The 14,220-nt window shown below is 52.6% G+C and overlaps 1 protein-coding gene across 12 annotated transcripts in view; it reads left to right on the forward strand.

Moving 5' to 3' along the window:
- The window catches only part of Sh3tc1 (SH3 domain and tetratricopeptide repeats 1), a 44,301-nt gene that overhangs the window by 10,057 nt on the left and 20,024 nt on the right, over positions 1-14,220 (forward strand). For 4 of the 12 annotated variants that reach the window (XM_006251127.5, XM_006251126.5, XM_063273148.1 and 1 more), the window contains 7 exons: positions 5,300-5,527; positions 7,584-7,658; positions 10,005-10,132; positions 10,464-10,569; positions 11,777-11,923; positions 12,523-12,733; positions 13,735-13,811. In XM_006251127.5, the coding sequence (XP_006251189.1) occupies positions 5,347-5,527; positions 7,584-7,658; positions 10,005-10,132; positions 10,464-10,569; positions 11,777-11,923; positions 12,523-12,733; positions 13,735-13,811 (925 nt within the window). In that variant the 5' untranslated portion in view covers positions 5,300-5,346. Of the gene's footprint in view, positions 1-257; positions 281-861; positions 1,310-5,299; positions 5,528-7,583; positions 7,659-10,004; positions 10,133-10,463; positions 10,570-11,776; positions 11,924-12,522; positions 12,734-13,734; positions 13,812-14,220 lie in introns of those variants that run through there. The other 8 variants (XM_063273150.1, XM_063273149.1, XM_006251128.5 and 5 more) reach the window with 7 other exon arrangements.

Genomic DNA, 14,220 nt, shown 5'->3' on the forward strand with positions numbered 1-14,220 from the left:
TTGTACAGACTTTAGGAGGATCCTGTTGAAGAATCCTGGATCAGAAATGTACTTGCCCCTGCTGGTTGGCCCTGGAATGCCCTGCATATATTGGGGGAGGCTCTCAGAAATCCCCCTGGCCATGAGCCAAGAGAGCAGCTTCTGAGACAAACAGGATACTGGTTTGGGCGCGCAGTGGGGACAATAGCCGGGAGAGGAAATGCCTCCAGACCCATGTATGGGTGTGGGCTTGCAGGGGCCTCTATTGACACAGCTCCCAGAAAAATCGAGCTGGTAGAAGGTTAGCATCCTGGGGGCATCATTCTCTAGGGAGGGAGGGAGGAAGAGAAGGAGGGAGGGAGGGAAGGAGGGGGGGGGGAGAGAGAGAGAGAGAGAGAGAGAGAGAGAGAGAGAGAGAGAGAGAGCATAGTGCACCTATACTTCTAGAATTCCTCACAAATGGAGACAGGCAGGAGATATCTACAGCACTTAGTAAGTATGGGGAACAGACCAGCCCTATCTTTCACAGTGGACACTGCAAGGGCCTAAGAACAGAAGCTAGGCCTGAATCTGGGCCTTGGGACATTCTCAGGTAGGGCTATAGGCTGTGGGAAGGTAAAATATTTGCCCCCACAAGCTTGGCTCCAATGTGGTACTTTTGAGCTGAAAGGGAAACTAGGCCCTTTCTTCTTCCAGTATGCTCCCTGTTGGAATCAGTGGGCTAAGATAGTGCCAGCAACAGAGTGAAAAGCAAAACGTGTGTGTGTGTGTGTGTGTGTGTGTGTGTGTGTGTGTGTGTGTGTGTGTGTGTGTGCACGCGCAGACATGTGTGCTAGGTCTGTGTACATGTTTCTAAGGCCACCCACATGTCTGTATTACATGTGTATGCATGTGTGTAGAAGGGAAAAGGGAACAGAGAGCTGGGCTGGGGTTAACGGGGCCAGAGGGCTGGCCTCCTCTGGACTTCCCCAATCTCAGCACCAAGGGTGTCCCCAGCCTTCACCACAGAGCACGGGGCTGGCAGTAGGCAGGCAGGGACAGGGCCTGGCTCTGGTCCACAAGGAGCTAATGATCAACTGGCCACTGAAATCCTTGCCACAGCACCCTAGCCTGTCTTAGGTCTCCAGGCCCCTAGGCTCAGGGAGGAAGTGGGGCAGGAAGCAGGGGGCGGTGGCAGTACTGAGCAGTCAGCCGGCTGTGGGCGGACTCTGCCTGTCCAGGCCAGCTGGAGACAGCCTGTAGGCCAGTCAGCAAGGAGCCGAGTCTGTAGTGGCCACCTGGCACCTGCATTCCTGAGCCTGGAAGGAAGTTTACTGAAGGACAGATGCTGGTAAGGGGGCTCTGGACAGGAGCGTGTGGGCTGTTTGAGTGTACTGGAATCGGTAGAGCCTGGCTTTGCCACAATAGTAACTAAGAATAGTGTTTTGCCTTCCTCTTTTCTTCTGGCTTGCTTGGGGTTGGGGAGAGCTGTTGGAGACTGGCACTCACCACACTGTGGCTCTGCTAGACCAACGGGATTGCTCGGATGAGACCAACTGCTAATTGTGACTGGAGACACTGGCCTTCACACTGACCCTTTGCAAATGTGTCCTGAGGGCTGGACCAGATAGATCATGGGAGTTAAGCGGCAATGTAGGATTCAAAAGCCACTGGGTCCCAAATGATGAACCCTAGCCTTGGTTCATTCCAGGCCACGACAAGCACGACTGTACTAGCATGTTAAATGGTGCCCCTGTGACTATGACCTGGCCTCTCTGAGGCCACTCTGGGTTTCTTTATGTTAACCAATGAAGCGCATAACTTTTTAAAAAGATTTATTTATTTTATGTATGAGTACACTGTCACTGTCTTCGGACACACCAGAAGAGGGCATCAGATCTCATTACAGATGGTTGTGAGCCACCATGTGGTTGCTGGGAATTGAACTCAGGACCTCTGGAAGAGCAGTCTGTGCTCTTAACCTCTGAGCCATCTCTCCAGCCCTGAAATGCATAACTTGACGAGAGTCATGACCACTGTTTCTGGAGACCTCAGGGAACAGCCTGCTTCATGGTTCCAGGCTCTAGAGTCTCCTTTCCCTCCTTGTCCTCTCTGTCCTCCTCACACAAGGATGAAGAATAGCTACTGGCAAGTAGGACAAGGATCCAGGTTAATTGTGTTCAGGTTGAGGGACGGGACTCCCACCACCTGACTTGCAGTCCCTGCTGCTATGACCCTGGCTGGGCCAAACCTTGAGTTGCACACCCGCGATGGGGTGGGGTAGGGCTCATCCTCTGAGATGAGGTTAAGGATCACAACTGAGGAGGATGCTGAACGGTGCCACCTCCGTGTGACTGTCAACACGTTGCTGATTTCACAGAACTTCTTGCATTAGGCACGGTGCCTATGTCTTAAGTGTGTGGAATCACAAGTGGCCTGTTATGGGTAAGAGGTGAAGGAGGGAATCCTTCGGGGTATCACCACGTTCCATGGCTGCCATAACAAACTACGACACAATTGTTCTCTTAGGGTTTGAAGGCCAGGAGTCAGAGACAAGGGTGCGGCCTCCAGAGTTGCCAAGGCAGGGGGTGTCTTCCACTTCTTTTAGCCTCTGTTTGTCCCTGAATGGCCCCTGCCTCTGTGTCCTGTGCCCTCCCTCCTCTTCTGTGTGTCTTGTTCTCCAGAGAGACCTCAGGCACCAGGGAGAGAACTCACTTTATTCTGGTACAACCATCTAGTCCATTTGGGGCCACGCTCATTCAACATCTAATAGGACCACACCCTGCTGAGGTCAACTTCATCTGAAACCACCTGTTTCCAATCGGGTCCCCACTCTCAAGTGCCTGGTTAGTGTGACTGGAGAATACCTCCACCTCCAGGCAAAGTCTCAACAGCCTTGCAAAAGCAGAGACTGGGGATGTACCTTGGTGGGTCTCTGACCTGATCTTTTGGAACACAGGCAGGGCCAACCACAAAGGCTTCTCCTTCCAGCCTACTGTACTGTAAACCAGCATGCTGTCTATCTGCTTGATCTCCCCAATATCCTATGAGTGGGTGTTTTTGTTCTCATTTTATGGGTGGGTAAACTGAGGCATAGAACATTTCACCCTCCACTGAGATCGGCCCTAGGTCTCCATGTTCCAGCAGTAAACTAGATGTGCAGTGGAGGTCAGAGCCTGGGGTGGCTTACCTGGGGACACCTGACGCTTCTGCCACCTGGGCAGAAGACAAAGGCCAGAAAGAGACTATTCAGGCTACTTTTGGTTGCTTGATTCAGCAAGTGTACCTGTGAGGCTCCTGGACACCACTTGGGGCTGGGCTGATGCTGGAGCAGGCCAAGCAAGCTCGTGGAGGGAGGCCCGTGAGGAAGGAGGTGGCTCCATGCAAGTTAGAGAGTGCCTACTTCCTCCCTGTGGCTCTGAAGTCCCACTGTGATTGCAGAGTTTGGGCCTCAATGAGCAGGTGGGAAGTTCCCTTAGCCGGGAACTTCCGTTTCTCTAGAAACAGCTTAAGTCAACCCCAGGTCTTTGTGAGACCCTGGAATGCCCTAAGTGTCCCCCCACACCCCACCCCCGGCCTAGGGATGGTAAATTTAGTTGGCTTCACTCAGCTTCTGTAGAGACACTGGCCAGCCTGCAGGTAGGGACACCTGAGGGCTGTAAGTGGCAGAGAGAAAACAGTAAGGACACTGGGGTGGGACATGGTGAGTTTGGGTGTGGGGACCAGTGATTGGGAACCACAGACCCTACAAACTAGGGTCTCACTCATCAAGAGATTGGATCAAGTGCTTGGTTGAGGGCCTTGATGTTATACCAGAGAAAATGAGGGGTCACCTACTCCTTGGGCAGGTACCTTCTGCCCTCGCAGACCTGGGCAAGACAGTGGGCTTCTGCAATGGTAGGAACCAGGGTGATAGTTTGGCAGAACTAGGCAGGGAAGGACAGAAGCCCAGGCTCAGACTTAGGCTGGGGTCAGGTTGACAGGGCCAAAGTCTGAAGGATACCCTAGAGGATCTCAGGCATGGATGGTGCCTTAAGACAGGGGGAACAGGAGGGCAGATTTGGTACATACTTCTGTCCCTGTGTTTTGGAGAACTGGACCATGCCAGGCCTCTGGTGCCTGAAGTCTTGTTTTGTTGTTGGTTCTCCCCCTCCCCCTCCCTTGGGATTGAGTGTTGAGGTGTTCAGATGTCTGCACGGATGCAAGATCCCTTGGTGCTTTTGGTATGAGATAGCTCCTTCCTATCTGCCTATCCCAGATCTTGGCCTTCTGGCACAGTTGTAGAATGGAAAGGGTTTGACCACAAACCAACCTACTGGATTCCATGACAGCAGGTGGCTAGGTGGGTGGCTGGCTAGATGGTTCATCGAGGCCACTTCTAGGGAGTGGGGCTGCAGCTTCTACAACCCCTTGTCTTCTCCCCAGAAGACAAGATTCTTCTCTATGGGCCTCCCTCCTTTCCAGCTACCCAGTCACCATCCTGCTATCTCCAGGGCTGGGCATCCCTGTCTTCTCATCATAGAGCTTATCACCTACACATGTCACGTGTCAAGGGAGAGTGAGATGCAGTCTCTCCTCTTCCCTTCTTTTTCAATTCCTTCCACCACTACCCCACCTCCCCCTTTCACTCCCTTTTCTTCCTTCTTTCTTCCCACTTTGAGTAAATTCCCTCAGCCCTAGCTAGCTGAGGTGTGTGGTTATACACCTGAAAACCAGAATCTCCGAATGTCTGGTGGAAACCCGGGCTCCTTTCTGTCCCCACAGCCTCCTGTACAGTGTTGAATCATCTGCAAAGATGTTTGAGCAGGTATCTCAGGTCAGACTCTGAGCCATTTCTTAGAGACCTCCTGGAGACCAAGAAGGGAGGCACGCCACACCCCCATACATTATATGCAAGGACCTCTGATTGGTCCATGAGGTGATTTCGATTTGATGTCCATGTTGGTGCATGGTGATGAAGCCTACTTCAGCTGTTTGACTGAGCTGGGGAGGAAACTGCCAAGTTAAAGCACTGAAAAGTTGCATGGGGATTCACTTGGCAAAGGCTTTGGGTTCTCTGGGAAAAAATAGCAGCCTCTGTATAGAGGCCCTACCATAGGAAAAGCACGGCAGACATGAGGGACTGAAGATGTGGGCGAGATGGTCTGAGGTGTGGAAGGGATGTGCAGAAGCCTGTGTCACCAGACTGTCCTGGTCACCTATGGTAAACAAAGCCCACTGCTGAATCTTGAGGCGCTGGGTACCCTGTATTGCCAGTCTCTGCTCCTCTTGACCTGGCTAGCAGCAACATCATGTACGTCACTAAGAGGACTCTCTGCTGACCACTGTCCTCTCTCCACAGAAGGCCAGCAACATGCCCAGCTCTTGGCCTTGAGGCCACTGTGAGTCATGAGGAGCTTCAGGGAGGAGGAGGCGACTTCTGAGGATCTGTCCACCATGGGGCAGGGCCCTGAGGAGCCTCCAGGAGGCTGTAGCCTGGAAGACAAGATCCAGAGTATATCCATGGGCTTACCTACTAGTCAGGAGAGAACAGGGCCTGAGGAGGCTGAGGCAACAACAGTCAGAGGTGGTGAGTACAGATGCTGAAGCCCACCACCTTCTCATGTCCACCTCTCCATCCAGTATACATCCTTCTAATCCTCCATGCCAACAGGGCTGACACGGGCACCCTGGTACTGCTTACTGGTCCCACTGGGTTAGCCACACTGTGGGCTAAGCACAAAGGGCCATCCTCTGGCATACAGATAACCCCTCCCCCACCATAGCAGATGATCAGTCCTGAAGTCATCCATGCTTCTAGGCTACATGCAGTGCAGGTAGGCCCAAGGAGTCCTCGGCTGACCAGGGGCCTCCCTAGGAACCTCAGTGATAGCAAAGTTGCCCCCGGGCAACTTGCTCCTCTGGATGGCTGAGCCTGCACAGTGCTATGTCACCTTGTCCTCATTGACTTCTCCATTACTCAGGGTGGAGTACCGTCCCACAAGGCAAACCAAGACCCAGGCTCTATAGTGGTCAGGGACCACACCAGGACTGGAGCCTTTTCCAACACCTGCTATGTGACTATCCAGGCAAGCAGTCGAGTGCTAAGATGTAGAAACCAGATGGGCTGTACTCCTGGAGGCCTGGCTCTCCTCATGGTTGTCCATAGGCTACTGCTAGACTTGGGCCTCAGTTTCACCCACTTGGAAAACCTTAGCAACTCTAACAACCCCATCACTGTCACCCTTGGGCCCCGATAGAAGAGATGCTCAGCTGCCCTGTCTCTGGCAGGGATAGCCAAGTGCTACATGCTCAGTCGCTTCTGATTGACACAGAATGAATGGCATACTAGGAAAAGAGAGCCCTAACCTTCCAGGCTGGTCTGGTTCAGTTCCTGCTATGCGGAGGCAGGGCACCTGCAGATTTTAGACCTGTCATTTGATCCTTCTGTCCCCGGCTAAAGAGGAAGAAGAGCCTGGTGGTCTAGTACTGACTCACAAACAGGAAATGGTCCTCCCAGGAAGGGAGGGTTGGGTTGGGCAAAGGCCTGAAGGACCCACAGCTCCCTATAGCTCTCCTTCTAGAGAAGCCTGGGCAGGAAAAACAGAAGGGAACGTGCAGATAAGCCGGGAAATCCTGACAGTCAGCACCCGAATCGGCCACCCAGGGGAAGACTGCCAGCCTCAGAGCTGGGAGAGAGCTTGGGAAGCATTTGGAGACCATTTCGGAGGAGATACTTCCCCTCAGGGCCTGGGCTGTGGGTCCCAGAGATTGAATGTAAATTATCAGGCTCACTGGCAAGTGTCTTTACCAGGGGAGACATCTCACCTGCCTGTTTTCCCTGGTTGGGATGCTGTAAATAGAGTTCCTGTGTGCATTCAGGCTTATGTCTTTGTACAGACGCCATTCTTCATTGTTTTTGAGGTGCTTAGGAATTGGAAATGCTGGGTTATAAAGTAAAGCCTACCACCACCACCACCACCACCACCACCACCACCACCACCACCACCCATACCATGGTACCAGAGCAACTGTAAACAAGCCAATCCAGCGTATGAACTTCTGCCCTGGGAGGCTCAAATGGCTGCCAGCAGCAAGATTGCTCAGTGGATAGAACAACCTCAGCTCTGAGTCTTGGGGGTGGGGGTGGGACACATCAGAAGTCACAAGAAACAGAGTAAATGGCCTCATCCCCATCAGTGAATGTGAATCTGTGTTTACTGCACTGCGCTCTGAGTATGCATATATATAGACATGCTAATTTTTTCTGAATTGCTTGAAAGCAAATTTTAGACATCTTACCCTTGCATCTGCAAAGACATCTGGTAAAGGGGAAGGAGTCAGGGATCTGAACTTGGAGGGTGGGCAGAGCCCTGGGATGTGGGCAGTGTTCTGAAGCAGAAGCCCTGACTGACTAGAACTTGATTCACTCCGATGCCCATGTTGAATTCCAGAACTGGGTTGCAGGCTTCAGGCTGTTCTCTTGTAGCCTGGTGTTAGGCCAATCCCACCTGGGGGATTTTGTGAAGGCATCCTGGGTGACTGATGAGAAAAGAGTCCAGGGAGTTCCTACCCCTCTACCTGAGGGACTAGGTTGTCTGGAGAACCGTTTGCCTCTCTAATCACAATCACCTGGTGTGTTGCAGACGTTGCTCCTCCCTGTGGCATGGTTGGGCAAGCTGCTGAACCCCCTTCCAATCAAATGGCAGTGTATCCGACAGGTGAGCACCAGGGCCTGAGCCTCACAATAGGCCAACCCTGCGGTGTCTGTGTCCCTGGCTATTACTGTAACAGAGGTAGAATGGGCTTCCTGCTTGTCATTGCTGGCTGGCCCCTTGCTTTGGATGTGGGGTCAATTTTAGACATACTGCCCTTTCGTGCAGAAAGACATCTGGTAAAAAGGACAGTCAGAGAATGGGCAGAGTCACTGGACAGTGGGAAGGAGCATGTGTCAAGAAACATCACATGCCTCATGGCTGGAAATTGACAGAGAAGACACAGTTCCTGGCATCTCCTTCCGTTCTCCCACTCAGGCCTCCCTACCTGCTTTGTTTTGTTTTCGTATTTTTGAGAGAGGATCTCATTCTGTAAACCAGATTGGCCTCAAACTTGAGGCAATCCCCCTGCCTTAACCTCCGGTGTGCTGAGATTATAGGCATAAGCCACCACACCCAGAGTAGATCCTACCTACCTCTTGAAGGCCCACCATCTTTCAACACCACAAGCAAAAGACCAAGACTTCAACACATGGGCCTGGGGAAAGGCCACTCCAAGTCACACGATAAGCAAGCAGAGAGAGCCTGGAGAGCCTACAAGCATCCACTAATGGCTTTCCCCCTTGGGGCTTGAGGCTTCCTGCATTGTGATCTGGAACCTATCTATGTTCCTGCTTCAGAGTACTGAGAGGAAAGGCCTCAGATTCTAAATGTCTCCACATGCAAAAAGGCTGGGAGGCCAGGGTCAGCCTGTGCTTGCCTCAGTTTCCTTATTCTAGCATCTACTGAGGACTGTTGGGGAGCACTGCATGCAGAATTGGGGGAAGGGAGCTCCCCTTGTCCTTGGAGCCTCACTGTTGTCTCCAGCTGTGGGGAGCCTGAGAGCTCAGCTCTGTGATTAAATTTAACTTTCACTGTGAAGTTCATCCTTGGGCTCTCCTTTGGGGTGGTGAGTGCTGCCCGTAGTCACTTGGGGTGCGTGAACTACCCTGGGACTACAAATGCAGAGCCTGCCCTTGTAGGGGTCACAGCCTTGTGAAATGTGAGATTCTAGAGGCTTCTACACTGCTCAGCCTCTGAACCTCCCCAGCCTTGGGTAAGAATTTTGATATCAGAATCCCCAGGCCAGAAGATACAGGCAGGTGCTCTGGGATCGTCCCAAGAATGTGAGAACCACCCCCCCCCCAAACCCCTTCTCTCTCCTTCCTTTTACCTCCTCATACTTGGAATCCTCCATGGAGAGAACAGCCCTACCCCCACCCCAGGAGGCTGCTGACAAGGACTGGCAGTTCTTCTTGGACCTTGAGAGTCAGGGGGCCAATTTTCTCAGCATTTCCAAACACGGGAACAGAAGAATTGTCTGCTCAGGAGCTAGGAATCTGGGACAAGAGTCACTAGAGAAGATGGTTGTGGGGGGAGGGAGCCCCATCCCAGATTAGGAGCCAGGCAAGATGGCAGCCAGCCAACAGAGGACAACAGGGGTGGGGGGGTTGGGGCGGGTAGGGCCCTGATGTCTTGAAGCAGCAGAGAGGTCCACACAGGACCAACAGATTTTATTTTTCTGGGGGTGGAGACACTGACCACACAGGCAACTTGTATTCAGATTTACTGGAATATATGAAAAGGTTGGTATCTCAGTCACACTGAGCAGCTCTTAAGAGCCCTCCCTGCACCCCCAAGTGGCTGGTGGTCATTGCAGGCAAAGTGCAGACAAATGGGATATTATCCATCATGAAGAAAGACCCATCAGACCATGCTACCCTACAGGGCTGGGAGCCAGGCCAGGTCATAGTGCACAAGGCTCTGTCTGTGTGGAGCTCAGAACACTGAGGGAAGCCACAGCTCAGTTGCTCCTCCCCAGCCAATGCATCTTAAGGGTGGTCGGGAGCAAGGGTGGGTACAGATGGTAGATTGATAAGGTGTGAAGGTGGGGCCCTTCTGAAGATAGGAAAGAGCTAGGCTTCAGAGTGCCTGGCATCCCTGTGGTGGTGGCTTGAGCTGTACCTACATCTGAGGCTGAACCGTGGGAATGGGAGGCTGAAGGTTACAGTTACTGAGGGACCCTTGCTGAATGGGTGCTCTTTGCTGCTCCACGGGAGGAATAGAACATGAATCCCCTTCTTCCTGGGCAGGGCAGGCACAGCTATGGAAACTGAGGCTGGAGAGGTAAGCAGTAGCCCAGGGTCCTGTCCCCTACTGGATGACACGATCAGTTGAGGGAATAGCTAGCTATCCATGCCTTTACAGGCACCTTGGAGGATTATAGGCCTCTGCTGAAGGTTGGAAGCTGGTGGGGAACATTTGCCTCATCAGGGCCAGACAAACTGCTTCACCCACCTCCTGTTCCTTCAGACCTCACCCTGCAATTGTTGGCTGTGAGGCGGAAGAGTGGACTGCGGAGCCCCAGCCTACAGCAGACCCTGAGAAGCCGACTCCGCCTGCTGGAGAATGACAGCCGGGAAGTGGCCCGAGTACTTGGAGTGAGTCAGTCCTCAGTCTTCAGTGAGCCGCTATATCAGATAACCGACATCGAGCCCCTAGTGCAGCCTCTGGCCCTATATCTGCTCTACAACTGCCGTCTCCGGGCTGCTAACTCCCGGGTTTGGATCCCACTTGACTACTTACAGGCTGTGGGTTTTAAACAAAAAGTAGCCTTGTTTTTCTTTCATTTTTGAAATGTGAGCCCCCAACCCCAACCCCCGACTCCTGCACTTGTCACCCCAATCAGAGAGCTGTCCTGTAAATTCTCTCCAGAAGCACACATCTGGCTGGATGCATGTTCTCATTCACTCACTGTCTCTTCCTTTTAAGGAACTGTCAGCCAGGCTGCTGTCCATCCACAGTGACCAGGACCGGATCGTGGTGACGTTTAAGACTTTTGAAGAAATCTGGAAGTTTTCCACCTATCATGCTCTTGGTAAGACAGCCGTCTTCCTACAGTAGTTTGTGTTGCCCCCTCTTGGAGGACCCTGGCATCACATCACCCTAGACTCTCCAGAAAAGGAAGAAAAACAAAAAACAAAAAACAAACAAACAAAAAAAAACAAAACAGAAACAAAAACCCTGTGGGCCAGTCTGATCAGGGCTGTGCTGCAGGATATGGAACTTTGTGGTCCCTCCCTGCATTTCTCAGAGGGAGGCTGGACTCTTGCACCCGACACACCCTTGTATGCCTGCTGTCTTGACCTTGGCCTGCAGCCCGTGAGCTACGCGCAGCCTGTGGGCCAACACAGGTTTACTTAAACCATGAGATTTTAGCTGGGCAGTGGTCAAACACTCTTTAAGCCTAGCACTCAGGAAGGAGAGGCAGATGAGTCTCTAAGTTCAAGGCCAGCCTGGTCTAAAGAGAGAGTTCCAGGATGGCCAGGGCTACACAGAGAAACACTGTCTGGAAAAACCAAACCAAACCAAAAACAAATCAGTTGTGTGGTTGTTTTCTAGTGTGGTTTGTAAGACTTTGTAGATGGCAATGGTGTGTTCACCCCTGTGGCTGTGTCTCTGTGAAGGCCATTGAGTCACATTTCTTGGCACTCCAGGCAGGCAGGGGAGGAGCCACCAGAAGTTGATGTGTTGCTCAGTCTCATGAGTCAGCTTGTCCTTTGTCCGTCCACCCTCTAGGCTCCACTGGGGACTGTACCATCCAGAAGACAATGCCTGTTTAGTTCCTGTCCTCAATGTCCACTCACAGTTTTTGAAAATGGAGGGTTCTCTCTGCATTTGCCCTGACTTATAAGGGAAGTGTGGCTATGCCTTCCAGCTAAGCAGTACTTGATAAAGGGATGGTCCCTGTGCAGACAGACAGTGACACCCAGCATCCCACAGGCCTGAGTGCGGGATTGATGGAAATCATCATGGAGGGCACTGGCCATGACACTGAGTGCCTGAAAGGCTCTGCACCCTTGACACCTCTGAAACCCAAGGCACAACAAGGCCAGATGATATAGTGGGTGTGCAGGTGTAACCCTAACAGCTAGGGCAGCGAGATAGGGTCCCATAGGGTGTGGAGGTGCTGGGAGATTCCCAGGGAAGAATAGTCTATCAGGGTCCTCTCCAGGTCTGGTGTTTGAGGTCTTGGGGTCCCCTGCCCCTCCTGGAGCCTGTCAGTGACAAGCCTGGCTTTGTAGGCTTCACACATCACTGCCTGGAGAACCTGCTGGTGGACCAGACCTTCTGGCTGCTTTCCCCCAGTGAGGAGGAGGAGACTGCCATCCTCATATATGTAAACAAGGATGCCTTGAAGCAGACACACAAGAGCCTTCTCGCACAAGAAGGTAGGCAGCAATGGTGATCTTGGTTAAATCACAAAGGGATGGGGACACTGTAGGGAAATAGGAGTGTCTTGGGTGGGAGGCATACTAGCATAAGATGCCCTATACACTGTCATTGGTTTAAAAATGTCTGTGGCTCCCCAAAAGTTGAGATGTGGGGAGAAAGGGGAGAAAGGGTTTGGCCTGCCATACTTATTCTTGCCCCCCCCCCAACTTGAGCCATTGGCCTCATAAGGGAGGGCCTTGAGTCCCTAGGAAGGACCATCAGGGCTCGCTATGGGTGGACATGAGGCAAAGCTCCTTAGTAACCCTCCACGCACTAAGGGACACGGGAATCCCATCTCTATCTCTGAATCGTGCAGGTGGGGACTAAGGCCCAGAGTGCGTCCTAATTGGCCTCATAGCCTCAGTTGAGGTGAGGCTGGGACTTCCTTTGGGCCTCCAGACATGGGTATCAGGAGACAAAGAGGGTGGAGTGGGCTCCCACACAGGGCCCTGTTCTCTTTACTGTGGATCTTGGGGCTAGACTGGCAGCTTTCTTGTTTAACAGAGCCATGACTATCCTGCTAATCACCCTGATGACCACCTCTGTCCTTTCAAAGGGTCCTTCTTCGTTCTGTGTCCCGACCACTGTGTGAGGAGGACAAAGGAACCCCAAGGTGCAGGGAAGGGCCCCCAGACCCTCAGACGGGCTTCCGGGGTCACTCTGGGAGTACCAGTTGTGGAAACAGTCTCCTCATCCCCCACACCCAGCATGTCCTCCAAAGCAGAAGCAGTAGAGGCTGAGCCAGAGCCCTTGACTCCATTTCACCAGTAAGTACCAAGCTGGAGTCACTATCCTGAGGCCCTGGGGTGTGTGGGACCTCATAGACCCTACTCCATCTGTAGATGCTGGGTGTCCAGAAAGACGTATGAGACAGCAGAGGACAGAGCCCTCTCTCTGAGCCCTCCTGCTGCTTCCTGTAGTGGGGCTGGAAGTACAGTCAGGTGTCTGTCTTCTTGGAGGAGCAATGGCGTCTCCTGGGCTTTACTGACCAGGAGGAAAGGGGAGAGTTGAATCGAGCAAGTGGTACTTGCCATGCTCACTTTGGAGGGTCACATTTGAGGTACAGACACAGAAGTCTGCACAAAGAAAGACTAAAGGAAATAAAGTCAGAGGTCTTGAGGAGAGGGAACATGAGAACTCCTGTTCACTGCTGTGCAGAGAGTGCAAGCTTGCTAGAAACTTCCTGGCCACCAAAGCTAAAGGAGAAACTCCACCTCCTAGGTAACAATGCCTCTGAAGTAACAGCTGTGGCTGGAGGGCTCTTCTTGGGGAAAGGAAGGAGTTTCTCCCTGGAATACTCCCTATGCACTGGGACTAATGGCGGTTCCATCCAGAGATACAGTATGCTCTGAAGAGGGCCTGTAGCAATCAGTCAAGATTTCTGAAGAAGCTGAGTTCCAAGGCAGGGTCAGTTTGACCAGGCCACACAGCAGATGAAAATCCAGGAGACCCAGACTTGAAATTCAGGCCTTTGCCTAGGCTACAGGCCTTCACACTCTGTTGGTCCTGCCTGCCCTAAGAGAGAGGCAGGGAAGGGAGGAGGATCTGCAGGGCCCATGGTAACAGTTGGCAGTATCCCCTAGGGTGAGGCACCCAGCTAGGGGTAGCACTACACACAGAAGCCTCAGGGCTGCACATCTGGGCAGATACATTGAAGGTGGGGTGGGATTCATGTGTGTCCCCAGTGGCCATTGCTCCTAAGCAGTCTAGAGGATATGCTGTCCCCCGACCGAGATTCTACAACATAGATCTCTTCTCCCTACTCCAGGTGGACTCTCAGGGTCCCATGGGATCCCATCGATGAATCCATGAGTGGACCTGGGACGCCTGATGCCCAGTTCATGAGTGAGTGTCAGACTTCCCTTCTTGGGGGAGAGGCAGCTGAAGAAGGTGGCCAAGACTAGTATTCTGGAAGTCTCTGCATTTGTCCTGAATGTTCCCTAAGCCAGAAGAGAAAGCTAGAATCCCTTCTCAGGATTACCTATAGCTCAGAGACGTTCAGGGCCCAACTAAATAGCCCAGCACCTAGAGAAATAGGCTGAGACTCTTCTCCCACCCCACAGAGCCAAAAGTGTGACATCACAAGATGCCTCATGGAGACTGGTTCATTGGGAGACCCTAGGCTTGGCTGGTTGGCTGGACTCTGGTAGAATCTGTGGGGCAGGATGGAGGCCAGGATTGAGAATGGGCAGGCTGTCTGGCCCTGTCCTGGGCCTTCCCTGTGAGGAGCTGGTCCTGCAGGATGCCCTTCAGC

This window comes from Rattus norvegicus, chromosome 14 (assembly GCF_036323735.1).
Source record: "Rattus norvegicus strain BN/NHsdMcwi chromosome 14, GRCr8, whole genome shotgun sequence".
Taxonomy (NCBI): Eukaryota; Metazoa; Chordata; class Mammalia; order Rodentia; family Muridae; genus Rattus; species Rattus norvegicus.